The sequence below is a fragment of the Sphaeramia orbicularis genome, chromosome 16 (assembly GCF_902148855.1).
Source record: "Sphaeramia orbicularis chromosome 16, fSphaOr1.1, whole genome shotgun sequence".
In the NCBI taxonomy this organism is placed as follows: domain Eukaryota; kingdom Metazoa; phylum Chordata; class Actinopteri; order Kurtiformes; family Apogonidae; genus Sphaeramia; species Sphaeramia orbicularis.
The window spans coordinates 38,239,059-38,251,887 of record NC_043972.1 but is presented as its reverse complement, the minus strand read 5'-3'; the positions used below and the strand labels follow the sequence as shown (position 1 = coordinate 38,251,887).

Below are 12,829 nucleotides of genomic sequence, written 5' to 3'. Positions count from 1 at the left end.
AGCATCAATTACCTGATGCTGCTGCCGCTCATCTTCTGATGAAGAATCTTCAATCTGTTTGGACAATGGTCTGCTCATCTCCTGTAGGTCACAATACAAATAAAATATTCTTCAGTCATTTGGAAACAATTACAGTTTACCTGTACACTTACAGCCAATTAGGGAAAGGTATATAATTTCATCTCCCATCGCTGCGGACAAAGTACCATTTCTGGTAGGTAACAAATTAATAGCACAACGCCTCTAAATGTGAGCCGTACAGCCCCTCATGATCACTTCAAAACTAATGATAATCGCCAATAAATGCTTCCAAAACGCAAATCTGGATAACTTGTAGCTTGCTCATTCACCATGCTCTGAATAGTGTTGTTATCCGCGAAACTCTACGCTCAGTCGCGAGGAGCGCGGCTACTCGTCTACCGTGAACCGTGTCTCACTCGTTACCGCGGGGTGTGGGAGGAGAGCGGAGCGAGGCGCCGGAGGTTCATCTCCATGGGGCTTCCAAGCGGTAGCCATGTGGAGCGGTGCGCCGGCGCTCTCCTCGAGCCCACCCCCCCAAATAACATGTCCGAAGTCTGGCCACCATGGTTATGAAGCTGTGAGAAGTAGCACTATGGCCGCAGTTAGCCGCGGCTAGAATGCTACTCACTTATCCGAAGTTAATAGTAGTAGTAATAATAGTAGTAAATAACCTTACCATTTCTCGATGACGATAAAACGTCGACTTGGAGACGTATTCCTCACAATGATCGCAAAACAGAAGCCCCCACGTTCTTTTCCTCCGTCGATGCATTTTCTTGTCTTGTTATATCACAAAAGCAGGAGATGAGATGAGTGGGGTGCCAGCGAGAGCGTCTTGTATGTCCTGATTGCCGTGATTGGATGGACGTGACTGGCTCCCCCATAGGTCTAATTTGAAATTGCATCATTTCGCCCTTTCGCCAAGCTCGAGGACCCACAATGCATTTCAAGTCTTAACAAAGTTTTATTTGATTGGCTGTGATCAACATCAGTGGCAGTGATTTGCTTGCTGGGTTAGCACGCGCCAGATATTTAGAAGTGTAGCCCGCCATTTTGTCCCGTCTTCGCATCTGATTCTGAAGCGCTATGGACGTCGTGGGACGACAAAAGAATAAAAAGTCTTCGAGGCCTAGGTCAAGGTCTCGTTCGAGGTCTGTGTCGCCTCTTGCCCGCTCACGCCGGGGGAACACTCCACCGTCTAGAATGGGAGACGGCTCATCTTCCCGGACGCCGAAACGGACGTCGAAACGGACACCAGCTCGTCCAAACTTGGGACAAGTAACCCGAGATGACATATGGAGGTGAGTATCTTTAGTCGGATTCTCTACTTTATTGTCTGAAATGTGTTTTCATCATGATGAATGTAAGCTACACACTTGACATGTCCATGTCTCGCATCGTCAATATAAAGCAAGAGCTGGGCGATAAAGTGAATTTGATTTAATTCGATATTATTATTATTTTTTTTAATCTACTAAGAAAATTTCATCAGAAAATCGAGTTTAATGTTTCTCTGGCACCCAGCTATTTTGATCCGGTGCCTGTTTATTGTTGTAATGTATTAATTGCGCTTTTTTTTCTCCAGTTATACGGTACTGCTTTATTTATTTATTTTTTATTATTTTCTTATCCATGTATTTATTTAAATACAGTGCCCACAGAAGGGTTGCAAAATTACCATAGCAAAAGTTATATGGCCTATACAGTTATATGCTGATGTTTCAGCATCCAATGAAAATTCTAATTTGTGTCTTTGTGTATTTACACAGAAGAAAGTCAATTAAAATTGTTGATTAGATTTTAAGTAGAAAAAAAATCAATATTTAATTTTTTTGGCTATATTGCGCAGCCCTACAGTTAATCATTTTGTCTTTTGCCTTGTTTGATTATTTGTGTTTGCCCCAGCCTACATCAGATTGGGATTTTAACCATTTTCTCCCCTCACATTTTTAGTGCAATCCTACAACTTCAAAAAAGTGTTGACACCCTCTCTGACACCATCAATAATAAGTTGGATGACATTATGGAGAGGGTGGAGAAAATTGAGACAAATTCTACCACCTCTACCACAACCACAAAGATTCCACCCGAGTTGACGGTATGTACTTTTTATCACCCAAAACATTTGTAGGCCTTTATCTGAGAGAAATGAAGTAGGGATCCTCCCACTACATATTGTATGAAATTGTGTTGTAATATTAAACCTCCATAGATTTCTCAGATGGAGACTTGCCAAAAATCTTCTAATTTATGAAGTTACTCTACTCTAAAAACAAAACTCTACTCTAAAACAACTCTGTCTTGAAATATTAAATAATTTTTTTGTAGCGTGGCAACTGTGCAACCTACCAGTTGTCCACACAAGTGTTTTTGAGTCATTTGATGGTGTATTTAATTAGTTTGAGAGCCAGTGAGGGGCAATCCCATTCACCTCCATTCAAAGCACTCAGCGGCCGGTCTCTCCCCCTCCCCTGCTCTCAAAACGCCACTCAGTGTACCTCCTCACAATGCTCGGTGGCAGAAAGCGATAGGGCAATTTTGAAAAGTGTGAACCTTTAACAGACCATGAGTTTTCATGGTGTGTTACACCTTATTCAACATGCTAAACATTTTCTAGCATTCAAATTTGGCAGGATTTTTCCTAAGACATCTGTTTTTTTGTTGTTGTTTTTTTCTTGTTTTTTTTTTTAATATGATTGACTTAGAACAGATGCTTTTTCTTTGTTTACTTAATCTTTAAATTAAATCTGTATTTATATCCTTACAGGCCCTGGTTCGTCGCACATATAGAAGCCTCACAGATCTCCAATGGAAGTTCCAGCCAGAGGACAAGTATGTTTTGCTTTGTTTTTTTCTCCCATCTTTCCCCCTGAATTGCCACTGTTTGTAAAAATTACAAGACACAGTTAGGGTTTTTTTTGTAACATGTCTTGCTCACAATGATCACATGAAATGATCACAATGAAAAGGTGACCGGGGCGGTGATAGGAGCTATTAAAGATGCTGAGCCACACTGGGGCACAAGCCAAGTTAGAAATAAGTCTGATTGTGTTATCTATGAGCCTAATTGTTAGCTGTCTGCTGATGTTTTGAGTGATCACTATCCTTTTGATATGCCTTAAAATATAACATTAAGGGTTCATGATATAGTGTGTTTGTGTTGTAATTTTCTTTCACTAGGAGCCTGCAACAGGGCTTTTGAGTCCTACAAGGCCAGTAGGAAGCAGGACCTGGAGGGGACCAAGGAGGATGTAAAGAGGAGGAAGACTCTTACCAGCAGGAGAGATAGAGTGAGTTATTGCCTTGCTTCATAATGTTGCATTTATTAATAATGGTAATCAAATACCTGTTTTATGTAAGGAATATCAGAGGTATGAAGGTAGAAAAGTGCCATAAATCCAAAGAAGAGCAGACTATGATTTGCACTTGGAAAATCCGTAATTCTCAACTTGTAAATGTGCATATCAGAATTTTTAAAAGTGCTTCTCCAAGTTTGCACTTGTAACTTCAGATCTGCAGATCTGCACAGCAGGATTTGCATCTGCTACTTCCTATCTGCTCGCTCAGTTGCATCAACCTCCTCACGTGATTTTTGGCACGATTCTTTCGGTTGAATATGAGAAACAAAGTGCACTCGCAGACCATGCTCCACCACTTGCGCCCAGTGTGACGCAACTGAGCCAGCAGATAGGAAGTAGCAGATGCAAATCCTGCCGTGCAGATGCAGATTTGCAAATCTGAAGTTACAAGTGCAAACTTGGAGAAGCGCTTTTAAAAATTGTAATATGCACATTTACAAGTTGAGAATTACGGATTTTCCAAGTGCAAATCATAGTCTGCTCTTCTTTGGATTTATGGCACTTTTCTTCAGGGTTCGTACGGGTGCTTGAAATCCTTGAAAATGCTTGGATTTTAATGTTGTGTTTTTAAGGTTTGAAAAATGCTTGAATTTTGGGTCTAGTGCTTATAAATGCTTGCTATTGTAATCACACATTTCACAACAAATAGCAATCTCACTTAATAGACTGCTTATAAAAGAGAGAGAAATAAAAAGGACATTAGAAAATGTTAAGCGCTCTCTCTGGTGGACTTCACTGTTTGCTGTTTGCACATGCTGGTCAGTTGTCATGTGTGACGTTGCTCCCAAGCGGTGAGAACGCCGAACCAACATGCCGAGAGGATGTCATTTTAACAAACAGTGGCTGGAAAATGTAAAATATAAAACATGGCTCAAACATGGAGCAACTTGACATGTGACATACTGCAAAGTATGCAGAAAAGAGATTCGACTTTTCGCAGTGGGAGAGTCTGCACTCTCCAGTCACATGAGAGGTAAGCCACACAAGTGTACTGGCTGCTACGTTAGCCCTACATGTTCATTTTTATGCTAACCGCTAGCTATGTACAAGGCATATGTGATGTAGAAGCACTGTCTAGACGTGTAAGTGGTGAGATGATTCTGACCGGCCGCACTGCTCTCACCCACAGGGTGTTTGTAGGCTATCTCGGGATCGATCACCGTGTGACCGCGATCAGTCGGCGGCGGAAGTACTAGAAACACTGTGTAATATTGAAGCCAGCTGCTACTAAGACGCAACGCAACATTGCCAAAATTGCCATTTTGAGTGTGAATGAATTCATCGCATTGTGCAAATTACAACTGGTTAAGGTGCTGGAAAAGCTTGAAAACTGACCTTGAAAGTCCTTGAAAAGTACTTGAATTTGACCATGAAAAAGGTGTGCGAACCCTGTTTCTATCTTCATACAGAGGTCATTACTCAAAAACAGGCTACTTTCATACATTAACTTGAACAACATGTTTTGTTGTTTGCTTCAAAAGACTAACTTCCTCTTCTCATCTGTCACACAGCTTTTCAAGAAACGGGTCAAAGTGGGACAGGGGATCCTATCTCCAGAGGACTGGGAGTATCTTTGTGGGGCTGATGCCAACTTTGTTAGCGACGAGGAGAGTGATGAGGACAAGACTGTGTACAAATTTTCCTCACCAGAGTGGCGAGCAGCACGGCTGTCGAAAATTATGGAAACCTGCCAGAAGGCACTGGACAAAAATCGAAAGAAGGGTGTCGAGCCAAGATCCACACACCTACGCAAAGGCAGTGGACACTTTTCAAAAAGGCCCTTCCCTACTTCAGATAGAAAATCAATCTATCTGCATTTGAGTGAGGTGAAAGATGATGAAGATGCTTAAGAGATTGTTGTGGTGTATGTTTTTCTTTACTACCTTGTTCCATACATTTTGAAACTTCAGTTTTAGACCAGTCCTAACTTGTTTTGGATATTAGTTTTTTTGTATACTGTCTGTGTTTCCACTTAGTTTTGGCACTGTGTGTATAAAATGTTTGCACTTTATTATTATACAAGAATAAATAGTGAGTTATTTGTATCAAGTGATTTTTGTTGGTAATATATATATTGATTTTGTATCTTTAAAGTAGATCACCCATTTTTGATAAGAATTGGTGTAGAGGGGAAAAAAGGAGTAAAGCTCATTGGGGACGCTTCAATGAACTGTACTGGGTATAGTAAGTCATGCAATGGGCCATGAATGGTAAAATGAAATATATGGACTGCTGAAATAATTTAAAGAACTTACAATGTGGTTTAAGGGTATATCAGTGCAGAATTCTGAATCAAAAATGCAAATGGTTAAAATATGTTTGCAGGGAGTATCATTGCATTTTTCCGAAATAAAACACAAATACTGTTATTACTCGAAATTTGGTTGCGGGGAGTATCAGTGCAATATACGGAATCAAAATGCAAATGGGTTTAAGGGCTTGAAATATGGTTGCAGGTAGTATATATGAAGTATTTGGATTAAAAACACAAGTGGTGTTAGGATGTGAAATGTGTTTGCAGGGAGTATCAATGCATTATTTGGAAAAAAAACATAGTGTTATGACTTGAAATTTGGTACGGGGAGTATCAATACAATATATGGAATCAAAATGCAAATGGTGTTAGGATTTAAAATATGTTGGCGGGGTGTATCAATGCAGTATTCGGAAATAAAACACAAATAGTGTTATGGCTCGGAATTTGGTACGGGGAGTATCAATACAATATATGGAATCAAAATGCAAATGGTGTTGGGATTTAAAATATGTTGGTGGGGAGTATCAATGCAGTATTTGGAAATAAAACACAAATAGTGTTATGGCTCGGAATTTGGTACGGGGAGTATCAATACAATATACGGAATCAAAATGCAAATGCTGTTGGGATTTAAAATATGTTGGCGGGGTGTATCAATGCAGTATTTGGAAATAAAACACAAATAGTGTTATGACTCAAAATTTGGTACGGAGAGTATCAATACAATATATGGAATCAAAATGCAAATGGTGTTGGGATTTAAAATATGTTGGTGGGGAGTATCAATGCAGTATTTGGAAATAAAACACAAATAGTGTTATGACTCAAAATTTGGTACGGAGAGTATCAATACAATATATGGAATCAAAATGCAAATGGTGTTGGGATTTAAAATATGTTGGTGGGGAGTATCAATGCAGTATTTGGAAATAAAACACAAATAGTGTTATGGCTCGGAATTTGGTACGGAGAGTATCAATACAATATATGCAAGCCCGGATTAACCATATGGGCAACTGGGCAATTGCCCAGGGGCCCGCGACCTCTGAAGGGCCCTGGGTAGCTCAGGCATAACGAAAATATCTGGTTATCTTTTGCTTATAAATGAAACTGTCCGCTGCCCGGAGCCATTGCACTGCACAGAAACCCTGCTCCTGCTGTCTGTGACCGTGAGCTGAGACCCTCTCCTCATTGGTCAGTCCAAAAAGCCAATCAGCGGTGACGCAAATCAACGTGCGTGCACTGAGCGGGATGTGAGACGTCAAGAACTACGCGACATACGCGAATCAAACATTGCAAACATGGAGAAGCAGCTAAGTGGGAAGTTTAGTATTGGTCAGGTAAGTATTTCTTTGAGAGAAATTGACGGTTTTCCAGATGTTTATAGCAGTGGCGATTTCTCATAGACTGCAAGGGAAGCCCGGCTTCCCCTAAAATGATGAAAATGAAATGGTTAAATATGTTCGGTTGTGTTGACATTTTATTGACTACAAATGTGTTAGAACACGTTCATCTCAAAGATGAGTTCGTTCAAATCAGCTTTATCACAAACCAACGGACGCGATGTTGTTCACTTCTCATACATTCCCGTTGCGCTGTTTTCTCATACATCTCTGCTCAGTGCATTTGTCCGTAGACTGCGGGCGTCTCTGGGCTTCAATGGGACTGAATGGAACAGTTTTTTTCATTGCGTCAAAACTGGACGGTAATTGGATAAATGCCACGATGTTGTCCCGCCCCCGGACACCGGGTGTCTCTGCGGGTGAATGGAGCTGTGGGCGGAGCTCGAACGGGCTATGTCAGAATCCCACGTGCTGATTGGAGGATCGGTCGAAAGGCTGAATCCCGTTTGATTGACAGCTGTTTTCAGATCTACTCCTTCACTGACACAGTTCAGTTTAGTAACATCGCGCATTCTGCTGTGAAATCAAGAGAGAAAGTACTACGAAATTACTCGTTCATTTTTTGCACTGTAAATAAAACACACTCATTGTACTTCCTTGTTTCAATTTAACATAGTTTCAGCGTTTTCTTGTTTCAGTTCCATAATTTAATCATTTCTTGTTCGAGTTTAATATCGTTTTGTAGATAGTTAAATCAGTCAAACTGTCGGCTAGGTTGGAGTGAAAGGAGCATCTGTAGTTTAAAAAGGCTGAAGTCTAACACCCACAACACAATGAGCCAAGGCAATCTAAGCAGCCTAGGTCTACTGGATATTGAGAGGACACTGGTCCAGTCCCTGAAAAAGACGCCTACTTGGTACGATAAGGTTACTGAGCATTTTCTTAATTTTTTTTTTAATTTTTTTTTAATTTTTTTTAAAATTTTTTATTTTTTTTTATGTAAGCCGACAGTGAGCTTCCCCTGTCTAAAAGACGAGCAGCCGGCACTGGTTTATAGTATTTAGTATATGTAGTATTTAGTATTAAAATGTTTAACCCTTGCCTTGACATGCCTTGAATTGTGATGTGTTTTCTGTTTAAAAGTTAAACTGGGACCAAAATGTTTATTTTATCAGATTATACTACATTATATTTATTTTTTCCTTGTGGTGGCTCCATGAAAATGTTGAGATATGTTTATTGTTGAGAGAAAGCAGATTTCAAGATGTTTACATTGCACTTACTTTAACTCTCTTGTTGAATTCTGAGGTGACAAGGGGATTTCTGTTTAAAATTCATATCTGAGTCTATCAGATTATGTTTGTGTTTTGTCTGTGGGCTTTTTCTGACGATTCAATACATTTGTGTTGGCAAAAAGTGTTCTTAAATAAATATTGGATACTTTGGAAATGGTTTATTTATTTTTTGTGAAAATGGAGGACACTTCCCTCTCTTTCTAATGTAGTGGATCAATTTTAGATTATACTGATGATGAGGATGTGTTTTGTTTTCATATCATCATATGCAAGTGAGTGGCCTTGACAAGAGGCTGTAGTGGTGCACTTATAGTTCTACGAGCATTTACACATTTGTACATCAAAATGCAATTGATAATAGTTAGATATTGGAGTATGGGGTATGTTTACATATATTCCTGGAACTTATTCTGTATTTTGCCAGATTATAGGGATCCTGGGGTTGTGATGATGGGGCCCTTGAATATTGTTGCCCAGGGTACAATGAAGTGTTAATCTGGCCCTGAATATATGGAATCAAAATGCAAATGGTGTTGGGATTTAAAATATGTTGGCGGGGAGTATCAATGCAGTATTTGGAAATAAAACACAAATAGTGTTGTGACTCAAAATTTGGTACGGGGAGTATCAATACAATATACGGAATCAAAATGCAAATGCTGTTGGGATTTAAAATATGTTGGCAGGGAGTATCAACGCAGTATTTGGAAATAAAACACAAATAGTGTTATGGCTCGAAATTTGGTACGGGGAGTATCAATACAATATACGGAATCAAAATGCAAATGCTGTTGGGATTTAAAATATGTTGGCGGGGAGTATCAACGCAGTATTTGGAAATAAAACACAAATAGTGTTATGGCTCGAAATTTGGTACGGGGAGTATCAATACAATATTCGGACTTAAAATATTACTCGTGTTACATATCAATACAATATCATGATAAAGACAATTTGTGTTTGAATGTGAAATATGGGTAGTGTTAATATCTTGACAGCAGATGTGAGTAATGGTTCATGTCAAAATATGACAGCAGTCCATATCTGAGGAGATATTTTAGACGTTTTTTAGAGATGCTGTCCGAATATGTCCAAATAATACAGAAGTGTCAAACTCATTTTAATTAACACAGCCTAAAATGATCTCACAAGGACTGGACCAGAAAAATAAAAACATTAAAACCTATAAATAATGATAATTCCAAACTGTTCTCTAGAGTGAATAAAAGTAAAATAACATGATGAAAATGCTTACATATGAAAACTATCCTTGAAACAATGTGGATAACATAAACAACCAAAAATTTCTGAAGAAAAATAATTGCAATTTTAACATTTTTGTCACCTTCCTAAAATAATTACCCAAGTAGTGTTTTGGTTTTTTTTTTGTTTTTTTTTACAAACACACAAGCACTTAACCAGATATTGAGTATCTGGTGATTTAGGCAAAACGGCAATTTTTGTCCAAAAGAAAATAAATAAATAAATAAATAAATAAGCCTGAATAAATAACTTGGGAAATTATTTTATGAAGGTCATGATATTATGTTTTATCTCATCATTTATACATGTGCATTGCAACTTCCAGATCACAGTGGAGCTACAAAGACACAAAACATTAAGTAACAGGAAGAATATTGTTAAAATTGCTCTTATTTCTCTAAAACATTTCAGATTATTCACATATTTTTAAAAAAATGATAGTTTGTAAAAGTAAATATTTTCATGTCGTGTTACTTTTTTACACTAAAACACAGGTGTCAAACATGCGGCCCGGGGGCCAAATCTGGCCCGCCAAAGGTTCCATTCCGGCCCACGGGATGAAAGTGCAAAAATGAACCTGAACAGTCAAGGTTGTCCAAATCCTCAATTTCACTGTACTTGTACAGTGACAGTAAAGAGATTCTGATCATTTTGGTTCAGGTTCCACATACAGACCAATGTGATCTCCAGTAAAAATAACAACACAATAACTCATAAATAATGACGACTACAAATTTTCTTTGTGAAACATTATGTGGAAAAATATATGTGAAAAAAATAACATTACACTGTGAAAATATTTACATTTTAAAATTTATTATTTCACAATAAAACGCAAATAAATACATGAATAAAAACAAATAAGAACAACTCAAAATGTGCAATTTTAACAATATTCTGCCTGTTACTAAATGTTTTGTGTATTTATGGGTCCACTGTGATCTGTAGTTGTGTTAATAATAAGAAATTTAATACTGTAGAAACTGTTCAAATTTTAGTTCCAGACTCCAAAATTTTAACAGTATTCTGCCTGTTACCAAATGTTTATGTAACACTGTGTGTAATGTACATGTATAAATAATAAGTTGAGGCATAATATTGTTAAAATGGCACGAATTTTCTGTGTCTGTTTTTCAGGTTATTCACATCTTTTTGTAAAATGTAAATATTTTCATAATTTAATTGGGGTTTTTTTGTACTGAAACAAAAAGAAAAACTTGGAGCTGTATTTATAGGTTATTAAGTCATTATTTTACTGGTCTGGCCCACTTGAGATCAAATTGGGCTAAATATGGCCCCTGAACCAAAATGAGTTTGACACCCTGCACTAAAATAAAGAGAAACATTTGCAGGTGTCATTATTTATAAGTTATTATGGCAGTATTTTACTGGTCTGACCAGCTTAAGATTGAATTTATCTATATGTGGCTCTTGAACTATAATAATTTAAGCATGTTTGATTGTTGGCATCTTCAGTGTAATTTTTTCATTTCACAAATTCTTTCCTGATTGAACCCTGGTTGGCCCGGAGATCACATGTTTGACATCTCTGAAATAATGTATCAGACTTGATGTTGACTGATACAAAAGTTAGTAGAAAGGAAATAAATCCAAAGCATCAGAGTTATATAAATCTGTTCTTTGGGGGTTAATTTGATGTGAATGACTGAACCATATCCAGTACATACCTGGGTGAACATGCCATGGAGGTTATTAGCCACCGGTCATTAATAAGAGCGCCGCTGCAGGAGTTGTAGCCATCAAGATAGACATGCCACGGTCTGGAATGAGGCTGGCATACCTTGTTGTCCTCGAGGGGAGCTGCTCCTGTAACACACCACCAAAAAAGCACCAAGAGCTGAAAGTCATTGTTCTGATTTATTTTAATTTACACATTATACGGTGAATACATACCTGCAAGCCCTAATGCAACAAGCAATAACAGAAGATTCATATTGTGGCTCTTGTTTTTTTGTCGTCGTTGGCTGTATCGTGTGTGATAACTGATCATTCCACCTTTCTTTATACCTGTGAGTTTGTATTGAACGGTGGGAGGAACAGACTGTTTTATTGCTTTCCAGCATCATTTCCCGTTCAGGTGTAATAACTTTTCTGAGAAAATTTCAACACCTCCACTTGCAACGCAATAGATGTACGGGACAAATCTCATTTCCTGTAACTTATTAAGGCTTCACAGAGAACAAGATTCTACTTTATAGTGTATAGAGGATATTTGTGAAACATAATCGATTTTATTTATTGCTTTTGTGTTGTTGGTGGAAGACCTGCAGTTAAAAAAAAAAGAAACATTTGGCTTAGTTGGTTATATTAAAACCATTTTTTATAGTTAGTCTTTAAGTGTCCTCTAAAATGGACAACAGATAAATGAACTAATGGTTTATGGTACTATAAGATGAAATCTTAAAGGGGATAAGAGAGGAGATATTATGCCCACTGCTGTTTATAAAGTTAATATTTCACTGTGATGCAATCTCAGAAGGCTTATCTTGAAAATAATGTCACACATTTCACAACTGTGAATGCCCTAAAACTTTAATTTGGCTAAGGAAAGGAAAACATTTGTGTCTCTAACAAGACTGTTACAATATTGTTCTGTTGTACAAGTACCAAAGTCAGTCTGTATTTAATGTCAGAAATAGCTGGTTATCAACACTAGAGAGGCACAAAATAGCTTAAAAGGCCACAATTAAGATTATCCACTACAGCTGGTACATACATTAGTTTATCTCCCATTCCCCGCTCACAACTATACCTATATACATTTATTTAAAACACACCCTAAAATTTAACACCCTAAGTATTGAGGTGAATTTATAGCAAAAAACAACAAAAACACATACTATCTGTCTGTGTTTAAACCCTCAAAGACCTGAGCGGGAGCAGATCGGGTCATCAGGTCTTTTCATGGTCATCAGTTTTAAGCTTTAAACCTCTTTCACTGGGCTTTTCCTAAAGTGTCTGCAAGTGTTTGGGGTTGTTTGGTCAACATCACGGATAACAGACACGAATAATGCCTCCTAAGGCTTTGAAACCATGTCCGACAGAGGAGGATTGCTATGCTAGCGTTAGCATGCTAAATGCTATGCTGGAGCAGCAGAAGGAATTTTGTAAAGACGTGATCAAACAACAAGATAACTTCAAGTTTTTTTTCCAAATGGTGGTTGACAATACAAATAAACAACCAGATGGCGTTGTGAAAGACTTGCAGGAAGTTAAGTCTGCAGTTAACTGACGGTGTCGTTAAGTGACCTTAATGAGGCCTTACTGACC

The 12,829-nt window shown here is 38.0% G+C and overlaps 1 protein-coding gene across 1 annotated transcript in view; it reads right to left on the bottom strand.

Moving 5' to 3' along the window:
• The window catches only part of LOC115436207 (trypsinogen-like protein 3), a 29,817-nt gene extending 18,257 nt beyond the window's left edge, over positions 1 to 11,560 (bottom strand). The window contains exons 1-2 of the mRNA XM_030158985.1: positions 11,453 to 11,560; positions 11,227 to 11,365 (exon numbers count right to left, since the gene is read on the bottom strand). Coding sequence (XP_030014845.1) covers positions 11,227 to 11,365; positions 11,453 to 11,549 — 236 coding nt within the window. The 5' untranslated portion in view covers positions 11,550 to 11,560. The remainder of the gene's footprint in view (positions 1 to 11,226; positions 11,366 to 11,452) is intronic.
• Between the last annotated feature and the right edge of the window lie 1,269 nt (positions 11,561 to 12,829).